General features: G+C 41.6%; 1 protein-coding gene across 4 annotated transcripts in view; it reads left to right on the top strand.

Annotated features, from left to right (window-relative positions):
• usp6nl (USP6 N-terminal like) overlaps positions 1-24,298 on the top strand; it is a 266,108-nt gene that overhangs the window by 211,318 nt on the left and 30,492 nt on the right. For all 4 annotated transcript variants that reach the window (XM_070897165.1, XM_070897162.1, XM_070897163.1 and 1 more), the window contains 2 exons: positions 3,347-3,441; positions 8,014-8,079. In XM_070897165.1, coding sequence (XP_070753266.1) covers positions 3,347-3,441; positions 8,014-8,079 — 161 coding nt within the window. The remainder of the gene's footprint in view (positions 1-3,346; positions 3,442-8,013; positions 8,080-24,298) is intronic.

The raw sequence follows: 24,298 nt of genomic DNA, 5'->3' as shown, positions 1-24,298 counted from the left end.
TGCGTGGTAGGAGATTTGATGCAGGAGGAAGAGCTTCAGATTCTTGGGCATTGGAACGAGTTCTGGGGCAAGGGGAACCTGTACTAGATGGACGGGTTGCACCTGAACAAGGCTGGGATCACTGTATTGCGGGTGGTTAACTAGACCTATTAGAGGTATTCAAAATTATGAGGGGTTTTGATAGAGGAAGTAGGTAGTAACTGCTTCCTCTGGCAAGTAGATCAGTAACCAGAGGTCATAGATTTAGCTAATTATCAAAAGAACAAGAAGGGAAATAGGAATTTTTTTTGTAACGGGATTGTTAAGATCTGGAATGCACTACCTGAGAGCGGTGGGAGCAGATTCTGTAGAAACTGTCAAAAGGCAACTGGATATGTACTTGAAGAGGACTAATTTGTTGGTGTGTGTGGGACTAAATTGGACAGCTCTTTCAAAGAGCCAGCATAGGCACAACGGGCCGAATGGTCCACTTCTGTTCTGTAACATTCTATGTAGCTTCTTGTCAAAAAAAACGTCATGATTTTAACTTCATTTTATTTTAGATTTTTTTATATGCATATGTTTTATGGTTACTGCCGTTTAATACAGTGCATGGAGTTTATTTATGAATCCATCAAGTGTGTAATACTTTTAAGCAGTGTTTAATATATTTCAAGTGTGGAATAAAGTTGATGGCTGTTGTGAGAATACTTTTAAATTGAAGAAATTTAATATTTTTTTGTAATGTAAATTGAACTTCGAGTAATATAATATATAACTTTCTTATATCATTAGTTTGCTCCATTTGACACATCTGCATCTCCAGACACACCATGAGCGTTCCCAGACGAAGATTTCTCTGTTCATATGGTGTGGTTTCGTAAAGTTTGTCAATGTTGAAATTATAATTATACAATGCTTTCAAAGATGCTGTGTAAATGCTTTTGAGACTGCTATTAGATAGTTCCCAAATATCCAGCTGCGTTCACCCAATGTCTCATTTATTGCAACTTCAACAATTTAATTTAAACAAAATTTCCAAATGGATGTCCATAAATTTGATTTTTTATTAAACTATGGGGTACTCGCTAATGGATTATTTTTCAGTGGTGAATCTGGCAACTTCTGTAAATTGTTTGTATTATGCTTTAGGACAGCTCTATTTTAAAATGAGGAGGAGCCCAGTGAGATGTTGAGCTCCTTTTCGGCATGAAGCTGTACACACTTCCTGTCAATATTGGTAATTGATTGCTCATTGCTGGGGTTGGTGGGCATTTATTTATGAGCATCCAAGCCAGATCTCTTCGTATTATATTTGAGACATTGCATCTTATGCGATTTACAATGCGAACTATGAACTATGATCCTAAGATTGTTTTTTTTTCCCACGGGGTGATGAGTGAATTTGCTAGGATCACCAAATTGTTCCATATTGGTGAATGCAAAAACAATAGGGCAGTAATAGTAGGGGATTTCAATTACCCGAATAGTAACAGGGATACTATCAGTGTACAAAGTTTAGAGGGCACAGAATTCCTAAATTGCATTCTGGAGGACTGTTATAACCAGTACTTAGCAAGCCCAACAAGAGATGGTGGGCGGGGAGGCGGCAGTTCTGGATTTAGTTTTAGGGAATGAAGATGGGCAGGTAGAAGGAATATCGGTGGAAGAGGATTTTTGTGGTAGTGATCATAATTCAGTTAATTTTAGCACAATTATAGATAATGACAAAAATAAAACTGGAGTAAAGGTTCTAAATTGGCGGGGGGTGAGGGGGGCAATTTTACTCGGTTGAGAAGTGATTTAGCAAAAGTGGACTGCAAACAGCTACTTGAAGGGAAATCCGTGTCAGAGCAGTGGGAGACATTCAAGAGAGAAATACATGGAGTTCAGGGTAAACATGTTCCCACAAAGAAAAAGGGTAGAACTGCCAAATTTAGAGCCTCCTGGATGACAAGGTACATACAGAGTAAGATAAGGCAAAAAAGGGAAGCTTATATCAGATACCGAGAGCTCAATATTGCAGAAAACCTGGAAGTACATAGAAAGTGTAGGGGTGAAATGAAGAAGGAAATTAGGAAAGCAAAAGAGAAGGCATGAAAAAATACTGGCAAGTGGAATCTAAGAAAACCCCAAAATGTTTTATCATTGCATAAAGAGCAAGAGGATAACTAAGGTCACAACTGTCTGTGCTGATGTTGACCTCGCAGGAAGAGTCACCATGGAATAGAATCATAAGAAATTATGGCACAGGAAAAAGAGCTGCCCAGCCTAATCCCACCTTCCGCCACTCGGTCCGTAGCCCTCGGTCACGGCTCTTTAAGTGCACATCCAAAAACTTTTAAAAATGTGGTGAGGGTTTCTGCCTCTACCACCCTTTCAGGCAGAGAGTTCCAGATCCCCACCACCCTCTGGGTGAATTTTTTTTCCCTCATCTCTCCTCTAATCCTTCTACCAACTACTTTAAATCTATGCCCCCTGGTTATTGACCCCATCTGCTAAGGGAAACAGGTTCTTCCTGTCCTCTCTAGGCCGCTTATAATTTTATACACCTCAATTAAATTTCCCCTCAGCCTTCTCTGCTCCAAAGAAAACAACCCCAGCCTATCCAATCTTTCCTCACAGCTAAAATTTTCCAGTCCTGGCAACATTCTCGTAAATCTCCTCTGTACCCTCTCCAGTGCAATCACATCTTTCCTGTAATGTGGTGACCAGAACTGTTCGCAATACTTGAGCTGTGGTCTAACTCGTGTTATATACAGTTCCAGCATAACTTCCCAGCTCTTATATTCTAAGCTTCGGCTAATAAAGGAAAGCATTCCGTATGTCTTTTTAACTACCTTATCAACTTGTCCTGCTACCTTTAAGGATCTGTGGACATACACTCCAAGGTTCCTCTGTTCCTCCACACCTCACAGTATCCTCCCATTTATTCTGTATTCCCTTGCCTTGTTACCACTCCCCAAATGTATTACCTCACACTAAGGATTCATGTTTAGATGGGACTTTAAAGAGTGAAGTATTCAGCATTTTGATCACATTTTTTTTTTTTAAAAAGAGAAATATACTATGCGTGCTCTGATGAATGATCATCGACCTGGAACGTCAACTATGTGTTTCTCTCTCCACAGCTGCTTTCTGACCTGAGTATTTCCAGCATTTTCTGTTTTTATTTCAGATTTCCAGCATCTGCCGTATTTTGCTTTTGTATGTGCGTCTATGTCTTGCATTTTCACAATACATTTATTTCAAAATAAATCAGACTAAGATGTATCCTGAAAGTTATACAAAACTTTTACCTGGTTTTGTCAACAGAGAGTTAAATTTATGATGAACATATATTTTTTTCAATTTTATTTTCCTTCAGGATTCTTTGTTCCTGGTTTCCCAAAACTGTTACGGTTTCAAGAGCACCATGACCGGATTTTGAAGAAGTTCATGCCCAAACTTAAACAGCATTTAGTGAGTATCTTCATTCTGTTGATGAACTTCGTAATAAGCACATGTAAATATCATAATATCTTGCATTTAACAACCATAGAAACATAGAAAATAGATGCAGGAGTAGGCCATTTGGCCCTTCGAGCCTGCACCGCCATACAATAAGATCATGGTTGATCATTCCCTCAGTACCCCTTTCCTGCATTCTCTCCATGCCCCTTGATTCCCTTAGCCATAAGGGCCATATCTAACTCCCTCCTGAATATATCCAATGAACTGGCATCAACAACTCTGCGGCAGGGAATTCCACAGGTTAACAACTCTTTGAGTGAAGAAGTTTCTCCTCATCTCAGTCCTAAATGGCCTATCCCTTATCCTAAGACTATGTCCCCTGGTTCTGGATTTCCCCAACATCGGGAACATTCTTCCCGCATCTAACCTGTCCAGTCCCGTCAGAATCTTATACGTTTCTATGAGATCCCCTCTCATCCTTCTAAACTCCAGTGAATAAAGGCCCAGTTGATCCAGTCTCTCCTCATATCCCTGGAATCAGTCTGGTGAACCTTTGCTGCACTCCCTCAATAGCAAGAACGTCCTTCCTCAGATTAGGAGACCAAAACTGTAAACAATATTCCAGGTGAGGCCTCACTAAGGCCCTGTGCAACTGCAGTAAGATCTCCCTGCTCCTATACTCAAATCCCCTAGCTATGAAGGCCAACATACCATTTGCCTTCTTCACCGCCTGCTGTACCTGCATGCCAACTTTCAATGACTGATGTACCATGACAGCCAGGTCTCGTTGCACCTCCCCTTTTCCTAATCTGCCGCCATTCAGATAATAATCTGCCTTTGTGTTTTTGCCCCCAAAATGGATAACCTCACATTTATGGCTAACCATCTAGGGTGCATTTAAACTACAAGTTTAGCATCAGTATCAAGCATATGGTTCCTGTGTCCATTTTGGCTCAGTGTCTCTGCCCTCTCAGGTGGATGTAAAAGATCCCATAGCATTATTCACAGAAGAGCAGATATACTGGGTCTTTTCATATACCTCCATCAACATCACTTAAAAAATTATCTGGCCATTTATCTTGCTGTTTGTGGTAAAATTGGTTGCCACACTTCCCTATGTTACAATGCTGCGGGACATCGTGAGGCTGTCAAAGGCATTATATGAATGAAAGTTCTTTCTTTTAATATGGGAAGTAAACTTATGCAGTGTAAATCTGATCTGACTCCAGAACGAAGCAGAATGACGCCACTCACCAGAAAGTCGCACTCTGTGTTGGGGCCGGGCTGTGACAGATGTTACAAATGCACCCTAGTGTTTACAAAATGCTGGAAAGATAATTAAAGTTTTCCTAAACAGCCAAAGGAAGATTAGTTTAATTTTAGAAAATGTGGAAAAATGTTCACCCGCCTATTTAGCTATTAAGTTGCTGAGCTTTTGGACGCAAGAAAGAACTTGCTTTTATTTAGCACCCTCAGGGTCTCCCAAATCACGGTTATGGAACTAAACATGGCAGCCAAACTGCATACAGGAAGGTCCCATAAATGGCAAATTATATAAACTGATCAATTAATCTGTCTTTAGTGGTATTGTTTGAGGTTGTTGACTTTGACATTGGGAGAACTGTGTGCTCTTTTAAATAGCTTAATGAAATCTTTAATGTCCACCTGAGTGGGCAGACTGGGCCTCACTTTCACTTCTCACCCAAAGACAGAACCTTCATTGAAGTGTGAGCTTAGTTAATATGTTCAAGTTCTGGAATGGAGTTTAATCCCATAACACCTCAATCACAGGAGAATGCTAGGAAGTGAGCTAAGATGATGTGATTAAAATTAGCCATGCAAATTGTGGCATATTAATGAGTTGTCAACAATGTTGAACTGGACTAAAATGTTAAAGCCTAAAATTAAATAGAAATGTTAAAATGTGTTGTGTTACCTCACTACTTTTGAGGATAGGTAGGTGGTGCTTTGGGTTCTTAATTGATGGTAACTTGACAGGCATTACCTATAAAACTGGGATTCTTTCTAAGTGTCACCCTTGACTCAGTGGTAACTCTCGCCTCTCAATCAGAATCAAGCCTCATTCCAGAGACTTGAGCACAAAATCTAGGCTGGCACTACAGTACAGTGCTGAAGGTGTGCTGTACTGTTGGAGATTCCTTCTTTAGGATGTGACATTAAACCGAGGCCCCATGGACGTAAAAGATCCCACAACACTTCTCAAAGAAGAGCAGGGGAGTTCTCCCAGTGTCCTGGCCAACATGTATTCCTGAACCAAGTTTACTAAAAAACAGATTATATAATTTATTTAATTGCTGTTTCTGAGACCTTCTGCAAATTGGCTGGCGCATTTCCTGCATTGCAACAGTGACTCCGCTTTAAAGATACTTAATTGACTGTAAGGCTCTTTCGGCCGTCCTGAGATCATGAAAGACGCTATAGAAATGCAAGTCTTTTAATTGTATGTTATTTTTTCTAAACTGTCCTGTCGTACAGTACTTTGTTTTAAAAAAGATCTTACTGGTACCCTGAATGGGATTGCTGCAAAGCAGTACATCGTACACGTTTACAAAAAGTTATTTACTTTGGTTTGGATTGTTGCATTTTGATATGAATGGAAAAATGGCATAATTTCTTCAAATAAAAACAACCAGCAAATTTATGATTTTCCATTTCCCAATAAAATAGTTGTGCAAACTTTTCTAACTCAGTAACTTTAAGTTCTGTTGTCTTAATTTACCCCAGACTAAAAGGCAATACTGTGTCGTTATCCTCTTGCACTTTTTCTTCTGATTTAGAAATATTTTGTTTTAAACGCCATGGAAGAAACACATTAGAGAAAATACGCATTTCTGTTGCTTTCTTACCTCTTTGAAGACTTGTTTTGCATTTATACTGTAGCTACCAGTCTTTGACTAATAGTTGCAGTCTATATTCCAGCTAGGAACTACCATGCTGCTTGACTGCAGCTGCGAATCTCCTGCCCAGGAAAAAGCTCTGCACATGTGAACTCTTCTCCCGACAGCTAAATTTTAAAGTTAGAGTGTGCTCACCCACATTCTCTAAACATTTCAATTAACTCTAGTTAGGTTTAGAAAGTGCTCAGGGTTGAGCCCAACTCAGAGTTAAACTGCAACTTCAGCATTGCTACAAAGCATAAATCACTTCGCTGTGACGCTAAAGTTGTCATGGTTATTGCCAACTAACTTTTCAATGACCGAGTTCTCCTCGAACATTTTGTGGCTCTGTGCATAATTCTCTTGGATATTCAGTGTGAGAAGTTTACACAACACAAGTTAAGGTCTGTCTGGGCAGCAAGTCATAGAGCAAGCTCCCTAGTATTGGCAGATTATGGAGTGGATTGATGGCAATTAAGGGGCAATCTGCAGCTGAGAATATGAGGGGAGGAGCATCTCCCATTGGAAGAAAATAAGGATATGGAAACAGCTGTGGAATTTCTCCCCCACCATTTTTCCCTTGTTTTCCAAATAATTTTTCATTGTAACTAACAAGTAAAAGGATTCTGGAGATAGAGCTTGGATACAACTATAAATGGACACTTTGTTTGCTTATTTAGAATGGTGTCAAAATGATGCTGCTTAATCATAAGGAACTCCTTTCTTTACACTTGTAATTAAGTGGGATAATGAAATGGATTCCCATGACTCACTGGATTTAAAAAAAATGAGAACATTTTATGAAGAACTCAGTGGTCCTGATGCAGGTGAACTGGCAGTGTTCGTTCTCATTCCGATTCCGTCTTTGAAACTGACGGCAACTTCAGGCAACTGCACGCCCAGCCTGTTGCAGCAATCCTGAAGTTGTGTTCTGTCATTCACTGCTCCTCCACAGGCTGAGCTGTGCCCCTCTCCACATCACCACCAGAGCCGGCCTTCACTGAAATTTCTCAAATCATGAAACTGACAAAAACTTTGGCTGTTCCTTAGTAATTCCGCTGTTAAATACTCTACTAAAAGTTAGACCCAAAGGGATTAGGCAAAGGGAGGGGGTTTTAACAGCGTATTGACTGTTAAACAATTTAAATTTTGTGCACAATCAAATTTATCCATTTTAATTTTTTTTTAATTAAACAATTTTAATTTTGTGCACAATCAAATTTATCCATTTAAATTTTTTTAAATTTTAATAAACTTTTTTAAATAAAAATGTAATTTTTTTTTAAAGTTCGTTCATCTTTATTTCAGGTTTGCCTTTTCTCCATGCGAGAGCCCCAATCTTTGTTTTGCTCTCTATAGCATTTTTTAAAAGTGAGAATTTTAAGAACTTACCCACTTGTTCGCTGTCTGAGAATTCTGCGTTTTGATTGGCTGCTTCAAGCTGTTGTGACCTCAGCAAGCGGTCTAACTGTGGGATTCCCACTATACTATGTTGATTTGAATTAGGTGTCGAAAGTCCTGAACTTCTCGACACAAATTGCAAGATTGTTGTGCGAGGAGGGGCCAGCGGGGAATGCCTTTGCTTCGCCGCTGACCGCAAATTCCGCGTCAATGTCATTCTGGGTTTAAAAAACTTACCAATAATGCAAGATGATTTAATATTCTCTTTTTTTTTTTTAAACAGGATTCCCAGGATGTGTTTACAACTTTGTATACCATGAAGTGGTTCTTTCAGTGTTTTCTGGACCGAGTAAGTCTGAGGAGGGCCTTTTTTTTGGCTGTTGTATATGCAGTAATTTGTTTTATTGGCATTACATTACAGTCAGTTCAATACATGGTTGTGGGTGAGAGAATCTCACATCACTCTGGTACCAGTGATAGTGTTGAAAACTGAGCTACTCACATCTGCAGATCTGTGTCTACTTTGCATGATATACAGTCAGCTTTTAAATGGTATCCACAATTTTCCTGAACTACATTCTATTTTCGTAAATGCGGCTCATGCCTATTTTTATATGCTAGGTGCAAACCTGCTATGGGTTTTTTGATAGTTTAGCCAATAATTACAGCATTATATGCGATGAGAAGTTATTCTTAATAAAAATAATTTTGAGCTTTTAGAACTTAAAGACTGCTTTAATGAACAAAAAACAATTAGCTCCCTGATGACTCAGTGGAGTAATGCACCACGTGGTATTGCACTGAGTCATATTGCCCTCTTCTAAGATTGGCAGGTTTGAAAACATGGAGTGCTTCTCTGTTAGTGAGGGTAAAATTGGCCAGGATTGCCACATCTGCTTGTTATTAAGTGGTGTGTGGGGACATTGGATGAGGATAGATTTAACTATAGTGATTTTTCATCTGGGAAGATGAGCAAACTGACCACATCACCGTAGTACAGGGGGCCATTCAAGTGGGGGGGGGGGGGAGTAAAAAGAAACGGATAGATAAGGTTCTCTGCAGTCGAGAGCGAGTCCCGCAGGCGGTGTTGCCTGCCCGGTGCCAGGGTTAAGGAAAACTCCTCGGAGCTGGAGCGGAGCGTGTAATGGGAGGGTGAAGATCCAGTTGTCGTGGTCCATGTGGGTACCAACAACATAGATAGGACAAAGGCAGATGTTCTGCTGAGGGATTATGAGCAGCTAGGGACCAAATTAAAAAGCAGAACCACAAAGGTAATAATCTCTGGATTGCTCCCGTGGGCCACAAGCAATTTTGCATTGGGTAAATAAGATCAGAGAGTTAAACATGTGGCTCAAAAACTGGTGTGGGAGAAATAGGTTTTGGTTCATGGGACACTGGCACCAGTACTGGGGTAAGAGAGAGCTGTTCTGTTCAGACGGGCTCCACTTAGATCGTGCTAGGACTAGTGTCCTGGCGAATCAAATAACTAGGGCTGTAGAGAGGGCTTTAAACTCATTAGTGGGAGGGGAGGATTCAGGTGAGATAAAATTTAAAAAGTCAAAGAATAAGGAGAAGGCAATAGAGCAGAGTAGCACTGGGGGAAATGAAAAACAGAGCGTGCCAGGAAGGGACAGAATGTATAAACATAAAGGTGAATCAGAAAGAGGGGTCAAAGCAGGAAAAAATGTTTTAATAAAAAAAAATTAAAAGCTCTGAATGCACATAGCATTCGTAACAAAATAGATGAGTTGATGCACAAATAGATACAAATGGGTATGATCTGATCGCCATTACAGAGACCTGGTTGCAAAATGACCTGGACTGGGAACTAAATATTATGGGGTATTTGACAATTCGGAAGGACAGACAGAAAGGAAAAGGAGGTGGGGTAGCACTATTAATAAAGAATGAGATCACTGAGAAACTATATTGGCTCAGAAGATAAAGATGTTGAACCAGTTTGGGTGGAGATAAGGAATAATAAGGGGAAAAAGTCACTGGTGGGTGTAGTCTGTCGGCCCCCCTAACAGTAGCTACACTGTTGGACGGAGTATAAATCAAGAAATAATGGAGGCTTGTAAAAAAGGAACGGCAATAATCATGGGTGATTTTAACCTTCATATTGATTGGACAAAGCAAATTGGCCAGGGTAGCCTTGAGGAAGAGTTCATAGAGTGTATCCGGGATAGTTTCCTTGAACAGTACATTGCGGAACCAACCAGGGAGCAGGCTATCTTAGATCTAGTACTATGTAATGAGACAGGATTAATAAACGATCTCCGAGTAAAGGATCCTCTAGGAATGAGTAACCATAACATAGTTGAATTTCAAATTCAGTTTGAGGGTGAGAAAGTTGGATCTCAAACCAGTGTCCTAAGCTTAAATAAAGAAGACGACAGAGGTATGAAGGCTGAGTTGGTTAAAGTGGACTGGGAAAATAGATTAAAGTATGGGATGGTTGATGAGCAGTGGCAGACATTTAAGGAGATATTTAATAACTCTCAAAAAAAAAAATATCTCAATGAGAAGGAAAGACTAAGCGAAGGGATAACCATCCATGTCTAACTAAGGAAATAAGGGATGGTATCAAAGTGGAAACAAGGGCATATACAATGTGGCCAACACTAGTGGGAGACCAGAGGATTGGAAACTTTTAAAAACCAGCAAAGAACGACTAAAAAAAAAAATGATAGAGGGGGAAGATAGATTATGAAAGTAAATTAGCACGAAATATAAAAATAGATCGTAAGAGTTTCTGCAGGTACATAAAAAGGAAAAGAGTGGCTAAAATAAATGTTGGTCCCTTCGAGGATGAGACTGGGGAATTAATAATGGCAGGGACATTGAACAAATATTTTGTATCGGTCTTCACGATAGAAGGCACTAAAAACATCCCAAGAGTGGATAATCAAGGGGCTTTCAGGAGGGAGGAACTTAATACAATCACTATCACTAAAGAAGTAGTACTTGGTAAAATAATGGGACTAAAGGCAGATGAGTCCCCTGGACCTGATGGCTTACATCCTAAAAGAAGTGGCTGCAAAGATAGTGGATGCATTGGTTCTAATTTAACAACATTCCCTGGATTCTGTGGCAGCCCCAGCGGATTGGAAAACCGCAAATGTAACGTGCCCTTTTTTTTAAAAAAAAAAGGAGGCAGACAAAAAGCAGGAAACTATAGACCAGTTAGCCTAACCTCTGTCACTGGGAAAATGCTGGAGTCCATTATTAAGGAAGCAGTAGTGGGACATTTGGAAAAGCATAATTCAATCAAGCGGAGTCAGCATTGTTTTATGAAAGGGAAATCATGTTTGACAAATTTGCTGGATTTCTTTGAGGATGTAACGAGCAGTGTGGATAAGAGGGAACCAGTGGATGTGGTGTATTTGGATTTCCAGAAGGCATTCGATAAGATGCCACATAAAAGGTTACTGCAGTGGATAAAAGTTCACAGGTTTGGGGGTAATATATTAGCATGGATAGAGGATTGGCTAACTAACAGAAAACAGAGAGTCAGGATAAATGGATCATTTTCCGGTTGACAAACAGTAACTAGTGGGGTGCCGCAGGGATCGGTGTTGGACCCTCAACTATTTACAATCTAAATGACTTGGATGCAGGGGCCGAATGTAATGTGGTCAAGTTTGCTGATGATGCAAAGATGGGTGGGAAAGCAAATTGTGAGTTAGTTAGGCAGTTAGTGAGGCACGAGTCCGGGGTCGGAGTCCTATAAAAGGCCCAGCGGCAGCGAGAGGCGGCGACAGTTAGTGAGGCGCGAGTCCGGGGTCGGAGGCCTATAAAAGGCGTGTTTGTGCAGCTACAGGGAGAAGGCAAAAAAGAAATAAAAAGAAACAGAAAGGTGACGTCACAGCCAAAGGGGTTGGTGATTGGTGAGTAGTTTTTCTTCTCTTTAACAGTGAGTAAACGTTAACATTATTGTTGCCTATCTAAAGGTTAAGTCATGGCAGAAGAGCTCGGTCGCGTGTTATGCTCCTCCTGTACCATGTGGGAACTCAGGAACGACTCCAGTGTCCCTGACGACTACGTGTGCAGGAAGTGTATCCACCTCCAGCTCCTGACGGTCCGCGTTGCGGAGTTGGAACTGAGAGTGAATTCACTCTGGAGCATCCACGATGCTGAGAATGACGTGAGTAGCACGTGTAGCGAGTTGGTCATACCACAAGAGAAGGGTCCACAGCTAGATAGGGAATGGAAGACCAGCAGGAAGAGCAGTGCAAAGAAGGTAGTGCAAGGGTCCCCTGTGGTCATCCCCCTGCAAAACAGATACACTGCTTTGAGTACTGTGGGAGATGACTCATCAGGGGAGGCCAGCAGCAGCCAAGTTCATGGCACCGTGGCTGGCTCTGTTACACAGGAGGGCAGGAAAAAGAGTGGGAGAGCGATAGTGATAGGGGATTCAATTGTTAGGGGAATAGATAGGCGTTTCTGCGGCCGCAACCGAAACTCCAGGATAGTATGTTGCCTCCCTGGTGCAAGGGTCAAGGATGTCTCGGAGCGGGTGCAGGACATTCTAAAAAGGGAGGGAGAACAGCCAGTTGTCGTGGTGCACATTGGTACCAACGACATAGGTTAAAAAAAGGGATGAGGTCCTACAAAACGAATTTAAGGAGCTAGGAGGTAAATTTAAAAAGTAGGGCCTCAAAAGTAGTAATCTCGGGATTGCTACCAGTACCACGTGCTAGTCAGAGTAGGAATCGCAGGATAGCACAGATGAATACGTGGCTTGAGCAGTGGTGCAGCAGGGAGGGATTCAAATTCCTGGGGCATTGGAACCGGTTCTGGGGGAGGTGGGACCAGTACAAACCGGACGGTCTACACCTGGGCAGGACCGGAACCAATGTCCTCGGGGGATTGTTTGCTCGTACTGTTGGGGAGGAGTTAAACTAATATGGCAGGGGGATGGGAACCAATGGAGGGAGACAGAGGGAAACAAAAAGGAGATAAAAGCAAAAAACAGAACGGAGATGAGAAAAAGTGGAGGACAAAGAAACGCAAGACAAAGAACAAAAAGGGCCACTGTACAACAAAATTCTAAAAGGACAAAGGGTGTTTAAAAAAAACAAGCCTGAAGGCTTTGTGTCTTAATGCAAGGAGTATCCGTAATAAGGTGGATGAATTAATTGTGCAAATAGATGTTAACAAATATGATGTGATTGGGATTACGGAGACGTGGCTCCAGGATGATCAGGGCTGGGAACTCAACATCCAGGGGTATTCAACATTCAGGAAGGATAGAATAAAAGGAAAAGGAGGTGGGGTAGCATTGCTGGTTAAAGAGGAGATTAATACAATAATTAGGAATGACATTAGCTTGAATGATGTGGAATCTATATGGGTAGAGCTGCAGAACACCAAAGGGCAAAAAACGTTAGTGGGCGTTGTGTACAGACCTCCAAACAGTAGTGGTGGTGATGGGGAGGGCATCAAACAGGAAATTATGGGTGCATGCAATAAGGGTGCAGCAGTTATAATGGGTGACTTTAATATGCACATAGATTGGGCTAACCAAACTGGAAGCAATACGGTGGAAGAGGATTTCCTGGAGTGCATAAGGGATGGTTTTCTAGACCAATATGTCGAGGAACCAACTAGGGGAGAGGCCATCTTCGACTGGGTGTTGTGTAATGAGAGAGGATTAATTAGCAATCTCGTTGTGCGAGGCCCCTTGGGGAAGAGTGACCATAATATGGTGGAATTCTGCATTAGGATGGAGAATGAAACAGTTAATTCAGAGACCATGGTCCAGAACTTAAAGAAGGGTAACTTTGAAGGTACGAGGCGTGAATTGGCTAGGATTGATTGGCGAATGATACTTGAGGGGTTGACTGTGGATGGGCAATGGCAGACATTTAGAGACCGCATGGATGAACTACAACAGTTGTACATTCCTGTCTGGCATAAAAATAAAAAAGCGAAGGTGGCTCAACCGTGGCTATCAAGGGAAATCAGGGATAGTATTAAAGCCAAGGAAGTGGCATACAAATTGGCCAGAAATAGCAGCGAACCCGGAGGCTGGGAGAAATTTAGAACTCAGCAGAGGAGGACAAAGGGTTTGATTAGGGCAGGGAAAATTGAACAAGTACTTTGGTTCGGTATTCACTAAGGAGGACACTAACAACATTCCGGATATAAGAAGGGTCAGAGGGTCTCGTAATGAGGAGGAACTGAGGGAAATCCTTATTAGTCGGGAAATTGTGTTGGGGAAATTGATGGGATTGAGGGCCGATAAATCTCCAGGGCCTGATGGACTGCATCCCAGAGTACTTAAGGAGGTGGCCTTGGAAATAGCGGATGCATTGACAGTCATTTTACAGAATTCCATTGACTCTGGATCAGTTCCTATCGAGTGGAGGGTAGCCAATGTAACCCCACTTTTTAAAAAAGGAGGGAGAGAGAAAACAGGTAGTGGGTAAGATGATGGAATCAATTATTAAGGATGTCATAGCAGCGCATTTGAAAAGAGGTGACATGATAGGTCCAAGTCAGCATGGATTTGTGAAAGGGAAATCATGCTTGACAAATCTTCTGGAATTTTTTGAGGATGTTTCCAGTAGAGTGGACAAGGGAGAACCATTTGATGTGGTATATTTGGACTTTCAGAAGGCTTTCGACAAGGTTCCACACAAGAGATTAATGTGCAAAGTTAAAGCACATGGGATTGGGGGTAGTGTGCTGACATGGATTGAGAAATGGTTGTCAGACAGGAAGCAAAGAGTAGGAGTAAATAGGTACTTTTCAGAATGGCAGGCGGTGACAAGTTGGGTACCGCAAGGTTCTGTGCTGGGGCCCCAGCTGTTTACACTGTATATTAATGATTTAGACGAGGGGATTAAATGTCATATCTCCAAATTTGCGGATGACACTAAGTTGGGTGGCAGTGTGAGCTGCGAGGAGGATGCTATGAGGCTGCAGAGCGACTTGGATAGGTTAGGTGAGTGGGCAAATGCATGGCAGATGAAGTATAATGTGGATAAATGTGAGGTTGTCCACTTTGGTGTTAAAAACAGAGACACAGACTATTATCTGAATGGTGATAGATTAGGAAAAGGGGAGGTGCAACGAGACCTGGGTGTCATGGTACATCAGTCATTGAAGGTTGGCATGCAGGTAAGAAAGCAAATGGCATGTTGGCCTTCATAGTGAGGGGATTTGAGTACAGGGGCAGAGAGGTGTTGCTACAGTTGTACAGGGCCTTGGTGAGGCCACACCTGGAGTATTGTGTACAGTTTTGGTCTCCTAACCTGAGGAAGGACATTCTTGTTATTGAGGGAGTGCAGCGAAGGTTCACCAGACTGATTCCCGGGATGGCGGGACTGACCTATCAAGAAAGACTGAATCAACTGGGCTTGTATTCACTGGAGTTCAGAAGAATGAGAGGGGACCTTATAGAAACGTTTAAAATTCTGATGGGTTTAGACAGATTAGATGCAGAAAGAATGTTCACAATGTTGGGGAAGTCCAGAACCAGGGGTCACAGTCTAAGGATAAGGGGTTGACCATTTAGGACCGAGATGAGGAGCAACTTCTTCACCCAGAGAGTGGTGAACCTGTGGAATTCTCTGCCACAGAAAGTTGTTGAGGCCAATTCACTAAATATACTCAAAAAGGAGTTCGATGTAGTCCTTACTACTAAGGGGATCAAGGGGTATGGCAAGAAAGCAGGAATGGGGTACTGAAGTTGCATGTACTGAGGGGCTACTGCTGTCAATTTAGCATGTGTCACTACCTGTAAGATAAAAATGGAGGGGGAAGGAAGGAATTTGACCTTTTAAAACAAATTGTTGCAAGAGATTGCGGAGTTGACTATCAGCAACATAACTGTACATTATGTTTTTGTACATATACTGTACCCAGAACCTGTTTCCAGAAGCAATACCCGAGATTTGAGGATTTAGTCTGCTTTCATCATGAAGCTGTTTTTATAAGGAAATAGCATTTTTTACTTGTGTTGTGCTTTTTGGGTTTGTGATATGAAATCAAGCAGACACTTTGTCATTTGTTAGTTATATCATCAATTTTATTTGTGGTTAGATCATACAGCACAGCTTCCAGTGTGGTTGAGGTTTTTCTGACAAATGTCACTTCAAATCACTCTAACACAGTATCCCATGGATTTTTCCCTGCCACTTCAATCACCCCCCCGCCCCACACATTCCAGTTTTTCCCTTCCTTAACGCATTGACTCATGCTGGGATGCATTTTATCAGCACTGGCTGCCTTCTGGTGCCTTGTCCAGATAGATATATTGTATGTGTTCCTAAACAGTGAGTGTCAAAAGGCTATTTAACCATGGTGGGTGGTGAGGAACATAATCCTCACCCAACAGCCACATGAACATACTTGCCAATAGAGGTCTGTGGAGTGGAAGTCCTGACCAATTTATTTTTTAAATGAACATTTAAAGTTGTATAATATGTCACATAGCTAGTTTAGTCACTGTATATTAATGGCCAACAAGAATCATTCATGATTTGTATTTTGTGCAACAATTGCATCCCTATCTGTTCTTTAGAATCTTTATGTGCTGTAATATCTCGGATTTTCAGTTTGAAGATACAACTCTGTATCTCCACAGCTTTAATTTGACTGTTTCGCACAGACATCTTTTCCCATCCTGATGGCTTCGACTTAGGCTGCGATCCAGTACGAAGACACTGTCAGATTGCAGTTTCAGTTAGTAGAATTCAACGCGTCTCGAAGATTTTACTTTGAGATAATAGTCATGGTTCTGAAGGTTGGTAAATGATCTTTGTCGAACAAATAAAGCAGGGATAGTGTTAGAGGAAAATGATGAAAAAGGGTGAAGATTTGATGAACAGGAATAATATCAAGAAAAATTAATGAAAGATAAGAGCCAAAATAAAGACAACCAAAGTCAATTTTAAGTAAGATAATCACATGAAGAAAACGCAGAATGAAGGACAGAGCAATTGCGCATAAGATGGAAAACAAAAAAATAAATTGTAAATAAGGTGAAAGGTAATCGAAAAGGGAAGAAACGAAAGGCAAAAATACAAGCTTAATGAAGAGAAATGAACTATAAGTGGAAGATTCTAGATAAACTGACAGTGGTTTGTGGTTGGTATTTTCTGCCATGCACAAGGAAATATCAACATGGACCATTAACTGTACATGCATGTCATTGGCGTAAGGTGGGTATTAATTTTAAAACCCGTGATCATGCACACAAGTAAAGCGTGTGCACATCATGAAACCATTAGAAGTGTTGCGACGTGCCAGGAGAGCGTCTAGACTGATATCTAGTTCAATTTAATTCCAAAGTAAATTTGACAACTAATTAAATCCATGATGATTAAAAATTTACAATCTGGAATTTGTACCTTGTGTTTTAGTGCTTCCCTATTGCCAAATGAAATGTTCCACTAAAACCTATAACCTTGGTTAATTATAATTCTTTAAATAATTGACCACAAATCAAATTGAAATATCAGGGGTAGGCGAATGCATCTTACCCGAAATATAGTCTGGCATTCTGCAGACAATCGACCTTTCATTTAAAATGTCAAAGCTATTCAGTTTGAATACATTTTATTTGATATTTTGCATAGAAGCATTCTTTGGCATTTTAAGAGTTCTGTGTCTTGCACGAACTCATTTTGAAGAATGTTTCTACTCGCGGCTCACTATGTGAAGCAGTGTTTCAGATAACACACTTGTGCCTTGTTTAAACAGCCAAGTTTGTTGTCTGATATGCAATTACCTCTGACATGGTTACCATGCTGAGCAGTATTAACCCGGTTCTGATATATATGACAGCACAATTTAATTTATTGATATGCTGGCACTGATATAGTCACCGTGCTATTGGCTTACTAAACTGGAATATATTCTCCCTGCATAAATAATTTAACTTTTAAAAGTCTGAAAATGGTTGTGTTGGCAGTCTCCTGGAGGGTCAGAATGCACAGTCGATTGGTGGGGCATGGGTTATTTGGCAATCGCCACCATGTTTCTTTGGTAATTGTTGGGTCCCTAAGATGCTTTTCCACAGGAAAAATCAGAATAAAAGTCATCCCAGGGCTAGTCTTGCACATTTCTCTCCTTGTAGTAAATTAAAATCAGCATTGGGTGAGTCCAGGACGCAAGCTGCTAGATATGGTGAGTGACATTGTGTGCACAATGGAATGAGTCTTGCCTTCAAATGATTAAGGTATATCTATTAACATGCACTGTTAAGATCATCAACAACTTGTATTTAAATAGCACTTTAACATAGTAAAACGTCCCAAGGCGCTTCACAGGAGCATTATCAAACACAATTTGACACTGAGCCACATAAGGAGATATTGAGGCAGATGATCAAATGCTTGGCCAAAAAAGTAGGTTTTAAGGGACATCGTACAGAAAGAAAGAGAAGTAGAGAGGCGGAGAGGTTTCGGGAGGGAATTCTAGAGATTAAGGCCTTGGCAGCTGAATGAACGGCTGCCAGTGGTTGAACAATTAAAATCGTGGATGTTCAAGATGCCAGAATTGGAGGAGCGCAGATATCTCGTAATGTTGTAGGGCTGGAGGAGGTTACAAAGATAGGGAGGAGCGAGGCCATGGAAGGATTTGAAAACAAGAATGAGAATTTAAAAATAGAGCCGTTTCTTAACTGGGAGTCAATGTTGGTCAGCACAGGGGTGATGGGTGAACGAGAGTTGATGTGAGGACATGTATCTAAAACCTCGTTTAGACTAGTATTTCAGTTGGACATTCATGGATAATGAAATGCTCGTTTCAGATGGAATTGTGAGGCAGATTGCTTAACCTAGAATGCTTAAGCAAAAAGTATCAACCCATCCACTTGGGATGTTTATGGATTGAACTGTCTCCCAATCAATCAGAGAAAGCAAGGTGATATGAGAGATGGGAAAGAGGGTGTTAAGTTTTCTATGCCAGAGGCCTAGGCTGGTATTCAAGTAGAATAAGCAACAAAACCTCAACTACCAGTGTAAGTGTGGTTATACCAAAAACTACAAGGTATATGAAGCACTGCTGATGCCACAATTACAGGCCCCAGATTGCCTGTGGTCAGTGGTGTGGGTGATCTAGTTTACACATAGCTGAAAACTAACTCTTGCTGTAGATTTGTAGTTAATTCAGAATAGAAATCCTTCATGTAAGTAATATATTATCCAGTGTGGGTACAAATTTCTAATCTCTTACCTGTCGATGCTATTTTGAAATGAACTCAAAAATAGAAGCCTTGTCTGAAATAAGATGTATGTAAACACCTAATGTATATCTGCTATCACTAACTGCTGTTACCTGGAACAGGAGTTAGAACAGAGTACATTTTAGTTAAGATATTATTACAAACTGAATACCATCTTAAACATAGCTTTTAATTACTTTCTTTATAATAATCTGTTTAATTTGTAATATAATTCATCAGAAAACCACAGGAAAGAAATAACATAGACTTTGACAATCAAGCTTGCATTTATATTCAGAACTTTTGAACAGTACGATTGTAACAAGGGACCCATTGTCAGAATCTTGTAACAGACTGCCTTTAAGTCATGTTCTGTGTGACTTCATGACTGGGGGTGAAAGAAGAAACATGCAACACCACGGTTACATAGCTGCAAACAGGTAGAGATACGCTATCGTAACCGAATCACTTTTTGATACTCTGGTTTCAGCAGAAAGTCATGTGATATGCATTTAAGTTTCCATTTACTTAAATATTTATTTCCTTTTGTAGCCAAAGACAAATCGTTTATAAAGTGGCTCCTCCTGTTAATGTTAGATACCAAAACGAGAGACCATGCAGATCTGCGCTCCAGGTTTAAATTGGTTGTCCTATTTTCCTTTACGTGAGTTTTTCTGGTAATTTTTAAAGTTTTTACACAAATGAAGTGTAGTTTAGACTTTCTAAGCTAAATACTTTACAAAACGAGGCCACTGAAGCATGTAAAAACTCTTAATAGGTAGTTTAAAGTTATATTTGGTTTTGAAATGAGACCTAATGTGGATATAAATATTGTCAATATTTGAACGTCTCCTTGAGGTTGAATTTTCTGCATTGTATGAACGTTGGGATCAGTGCCTGGACAAGAATTATCACCATGGAGAGCAGATGAATCGTTAACCCCCTTCGCCTTAACTCCTTGGCCAGGTACTGTGTGGGATTTACCACCCAGTGTATGCTTAGGACTTGATAATTCCTAAATTTAGCTTGCCAAACCAGTTTGGATTATAGTAGCATTTACACTACCAATCTCCCATCAGGATCTCCACAAGCTACTAAATGACTGAACATTTTGCTAATTAACAACAAAGTCCTGAACCATCAATTATTTATTAATATTAGAATCATAGGGGTCAAATTTTGGCCCGAGTTGCTCCTATTTTTTTGGAGCAACTGGTTTAGAATGGAGTATCTTAGAAATTGCAATTCTCGGCATTTAGTTTGCTCCAGTTCGAGTCAGTTTGAACAGTTTCAGTTTGGAACAGATTTTTTTTTCAAAAGTGGGCGTATCCAGCCATTTACGCCCGTTTTGAAAGTTTAGGCAGTGAAAACTTACTCCAAACTAACTTAGAATCGAGTAAGTGTAGATTTTTGTACGCTCAGAAAAACCTTGCCTACGCTTAGAAAATCAGGCGTAGGTTACAAATCAGGCGTAGGGAACGAGGTGGGGAGAAGTTTACAAACATGAAAAACATCACTTTTACAAATAAAGAGCCATCAATAATAAATGATAAATAAATCAATAAATCAACCAATAAATCAATCAAAAAAAATTTAAAAAATTAAAAAATCAATAAATAAAAAATTAAGTTTCTACTCACCGACTGCAGCACCGGGAGCCCTCCAACAGCGTGCTCCCCCCCCCCCCCCAGTGTCTCTGTCTCTGTCTCTGCGTGTCTCTCTGTCAGTGTCTCTCTCTGTCTGTCAGTGTCTGTGTTTCTGACGGGGAGGGAAGGGAGGAGGAGAGGAGAGAGATGGGGGAGAGGAGGGGAGGCTGAACGAGCCCGGCCAATGTGAAGAAGCTGGGCCGAAGATTTTGGGCGGGGCCCGGCCCCAGCAAGATGCCGGGCGGGCAGGCCCCGCCGAAGGAAGAGGGAGCAGATCGGACTTGAGGGGGTGGGGTGGGGTGCGGCCGGGGGAGCGGGAGCTGCGGGGTGGGGGGGGCGCGGATGGCAGCGGAGCGGGAGCTGGTGGGGGGGGGGGGGGGGAGGGGTGTGATGGGGGGGGGAGCGCGGATGGTAGCGGAGCGGGAGCTGGGGGGGTGGTGGGGGGAGCGGCAGGCAGCGGAGCGGGAGGTGGGGGGCGCGGGGGGCGGGGTGCTCGTGAGAGAGCCAGAGGGAGCGTGAGCTGAACAGCGGGGGGATGCCAGAGCCACAGCCAGGGCAGGAGCTGGAGGAGCGAGTTGCAGTCCAATCTTCGCAGCCCCAGTGAGCCTCTTCGGCCAGGGCTAGGGGCAGCGTGCTTTGGGCCTCTCCCACACAGTTTCGGGCGCCTGGAGCTAGTGCACATGTGCGCACACTGTAGCGCGCGTGCGCAGAGATCCCGGCACTGTTTTCAGCGCAGGGACCTGGCTCAGCCCCCCACAGCTTGTGCTGCGCCGCGCCAAGGGCCTTGATCGACCTGAGGGAGGGGAGAATACCGAGGTAAGTTTTCGCGCGGTTTTGAGCGTGGAAATCAGGCGTGGCTCGCGGGGCTGCGCCGAGAACTTGACCCCATAGTTTGCAGCATGTAAACTTTGTTGATGGGATTGACTAAATAAATGAGAGTTTACAATAACAGTTGAGTTATTTGACAGTAATTCAGTATTAACAGTAAATTTACAGTTAAGATCAGTGTCTGAAATTGTACATAAATTGTTGAGATTAATTTAGGATTAGAGTGACAAGTTAACAGTATTAGATAGGCAGACTATTAAATAGATTCAATTCTATCTACTTATAGTTACCAATGTTTCCAGAACTTACAGTCTTATGCTATAAGCTGGCGTAGATGAACTGGTGTCGCCTTCCGCTGGGAGGATGGTGTTAGCCTTCTGCTATGTCAATGATGAACCTCCACCTGTAGCGATGCTATCCATTCAGCCGGAATCCTCTGCCCCTAGGTAAATTCACCTTCTGCATTAGTAGTTGTATCTGGACTATATGGTGTAAATCTCCTTTGATTGAGAGAAACTTGTACATCTAAGTGATGCACTTATATCTGACTGGTTCAACCATACAATCTTAACTTTTATCATCTTTTTCTCTGCCAAAATTCCCACAAAGCATCATACAAGTTGTTATCGCAATCACAATTTATTTATCTGATCATCAATTTGACTTGAGAACAAACTAGCTAGCTAGTGACACTCATTCTCATGGTCCAGAAATTGTCATCCAAAATGCAATAGTGCTTGACATGTGCAATGTACGCATCTTTGGGGGTGGGACGACAAACACCATGCGTCAGGATTTATGGGTAGTTATTTGTTCTATATATAAACCTATATCAAGTAAACATGCTTGGCCTACTCTGTTCCCTTAAATTAAACAATCTCCTAGATATCCCTTATTATACTTAACTTCCACTTAATACAAAAGCAATGAAACAGTTCATCTGGGTATAGTTGAAATTGTGCACTGGAGAAAGGGTATTCATTTCAGCACTTGGACTGCTAAATGAATAACTCTGGGAAAGTTTATTTTGGACATGCACCACTGTATAAGGGTACCAAGCTTGCTTTCATTAAATTCAGCACTTTGGCTTGCTTACACTCAGGCTGGAGCAGTGAAGTAATCATGAATGTGGTTAGACAAGCTAGTAGAGTGGAATTATCAGGAAAGTTTGTCCCTGCGTGTCACAAATGGCAATTTTGTTATGAAAACATGATGGGCTGTTGTTGTCTTATTTAGCAGACTATTGATTAAAATTCAGATCTTGCTCATAGACTCCGTTCAGTTTGAGTCATGAAAATTGTCTGAATCCGAGTGGATGGCCTGTTGCCCAAGAAAATTGTGTTAGCATTTTCGGAGCGTTTGTACTTCAGCGAAATGTTCAGTTTTAGGTTAGGATTATACGGTCTGATGCTGCTGTACTTCAAGATTAGCTTTTGATTCCGAAGTTCAACATATGCTGAATCTTTACACAAAGATTCTCCTGCTGGTGGAATTCATTCATCTGAACTAAATACCCCTTGTGTGCAGAGGTTTTTACCCATGACTTGTTGATCCAGGCCTGTTGAAAATGCACTGGATCGTGGGCAAGCTCTGGTTTGCTCGTTGATGCCTTGGTCGAGACAGCAATAGGAAAGGTCAATTTTGTGAGACCTCTAAACTTATTATGGTTGTCTCTGATTGTATTCAGTTGGTAATGTTGTTTAATATCTCTTTCCACCTTCACCAACTTCTTATAAGGAAAAGACTAGGATAGACTTTCAGCATCATTCCGGCCATTTTAACACTGAGGAGCACATGACCGCCCAAAACAGTGTTTAAATGGAAACTACTGCTTGTGGTAAATTCGGCAGTCCATTACCGCCGGCGATGAGCGAAACTGCCCACCCATTTTTTTAAAAATCTGACGTCATTGCTCGTGTACCACCCAAAACAGTGTTATCATTGAAATTACCGCCGAGCACTAAATTCGGCAATTCACCCAAATTACCACCCGCCTGCCCATCCAAAAAACCACTCAGACAAAGCTGCACTCACCTGACCTTAACTCAGCGGTATGGACCCCATGTTTTAAATCGGATGATGTTGAAGAAAAGGCTGCTTCAAGTTGATGGGAGCATTAAAGTAATTTGTGAGTGATTTTAATGGTGTTTGAAAATCTTGAACATTATCTGAGCACATTGTGACCACTTTAGAGTGCATTTGTGATTGTTTAAGGACAATTGAAGAATTTTGAAGACAGGTTAGGACATTTAAAGGAATGGGGCCTGTAATTTCTCAGCCAATATTGCTGACTACTCACATGCTGCAGAATAGAGATGGAAGAAGGTTCCTTGAAGAGCATTATTGTGCCCAATCAAAGAGGTGGCAGACTACTGAGGAGGAGGAGACCTTACTCCCAACGCATTTACATGGAGCAGCGGTCATACCTGCACCTCTCCGATACAACGTGTGTTAGAAGGCTGCGCTTCCGAAAAGAGGTTCAGTGAGATACGCCAGTTCATTAAGGGAGACCTGCAGCCTACCAGCACCATCTGGACCGCACTGCTCATTGAGGTTAAGGTTACTGTGGCACTTTCCTTCTATGCATTGGGCTCCTTTCAGGCCTCAGCTGGCGACATTTGCTGCATCTCTCAGCACGCCACACATTGCTGCATTCGCTAGATGACTGAAGCTCTTTACGCTGATGGACTTTATAAACTTCCCTATGACCAGTGAGGCAGAGAGTGAGTGAGAGGGCTTTAGGTTTCTCGAGAATAGCAAACTTCCCCAAGGTCCAGGGCGCAATGGACTGTATGCATGTCGCCATGCGAGCACCTTTTAGAGGAGTCAGAGATGTATCGCAACCAAAAGGGATTCCACTTCCTGAACGTGCAGCTCATTGTCGACTACAAGCAAATAATCATGGCAATTTTCCA

The sequence above is a fragment of the Pristiophorus japonicus genome, chromosome 13 (assembly GCF_044704955.1).
Source record: "Pristiophorus japonicus isolate sPriJap1 chromosome 13, sPriJap1.hap1, whole genome shotgun sequence".
In the NCBI taxonomy this organism is placed as follows: Eukaryota; Metazoa; Chordata; class Chondrichthyes; family Pristiophoridae; genus Pristiophorus; species Pristiophorus japonicus.
The sequence above is the reverse complement of the archived record's forward strand: the minus strand, read 5'-3'. Positions and strand labels throughout refer to the sequence as shown.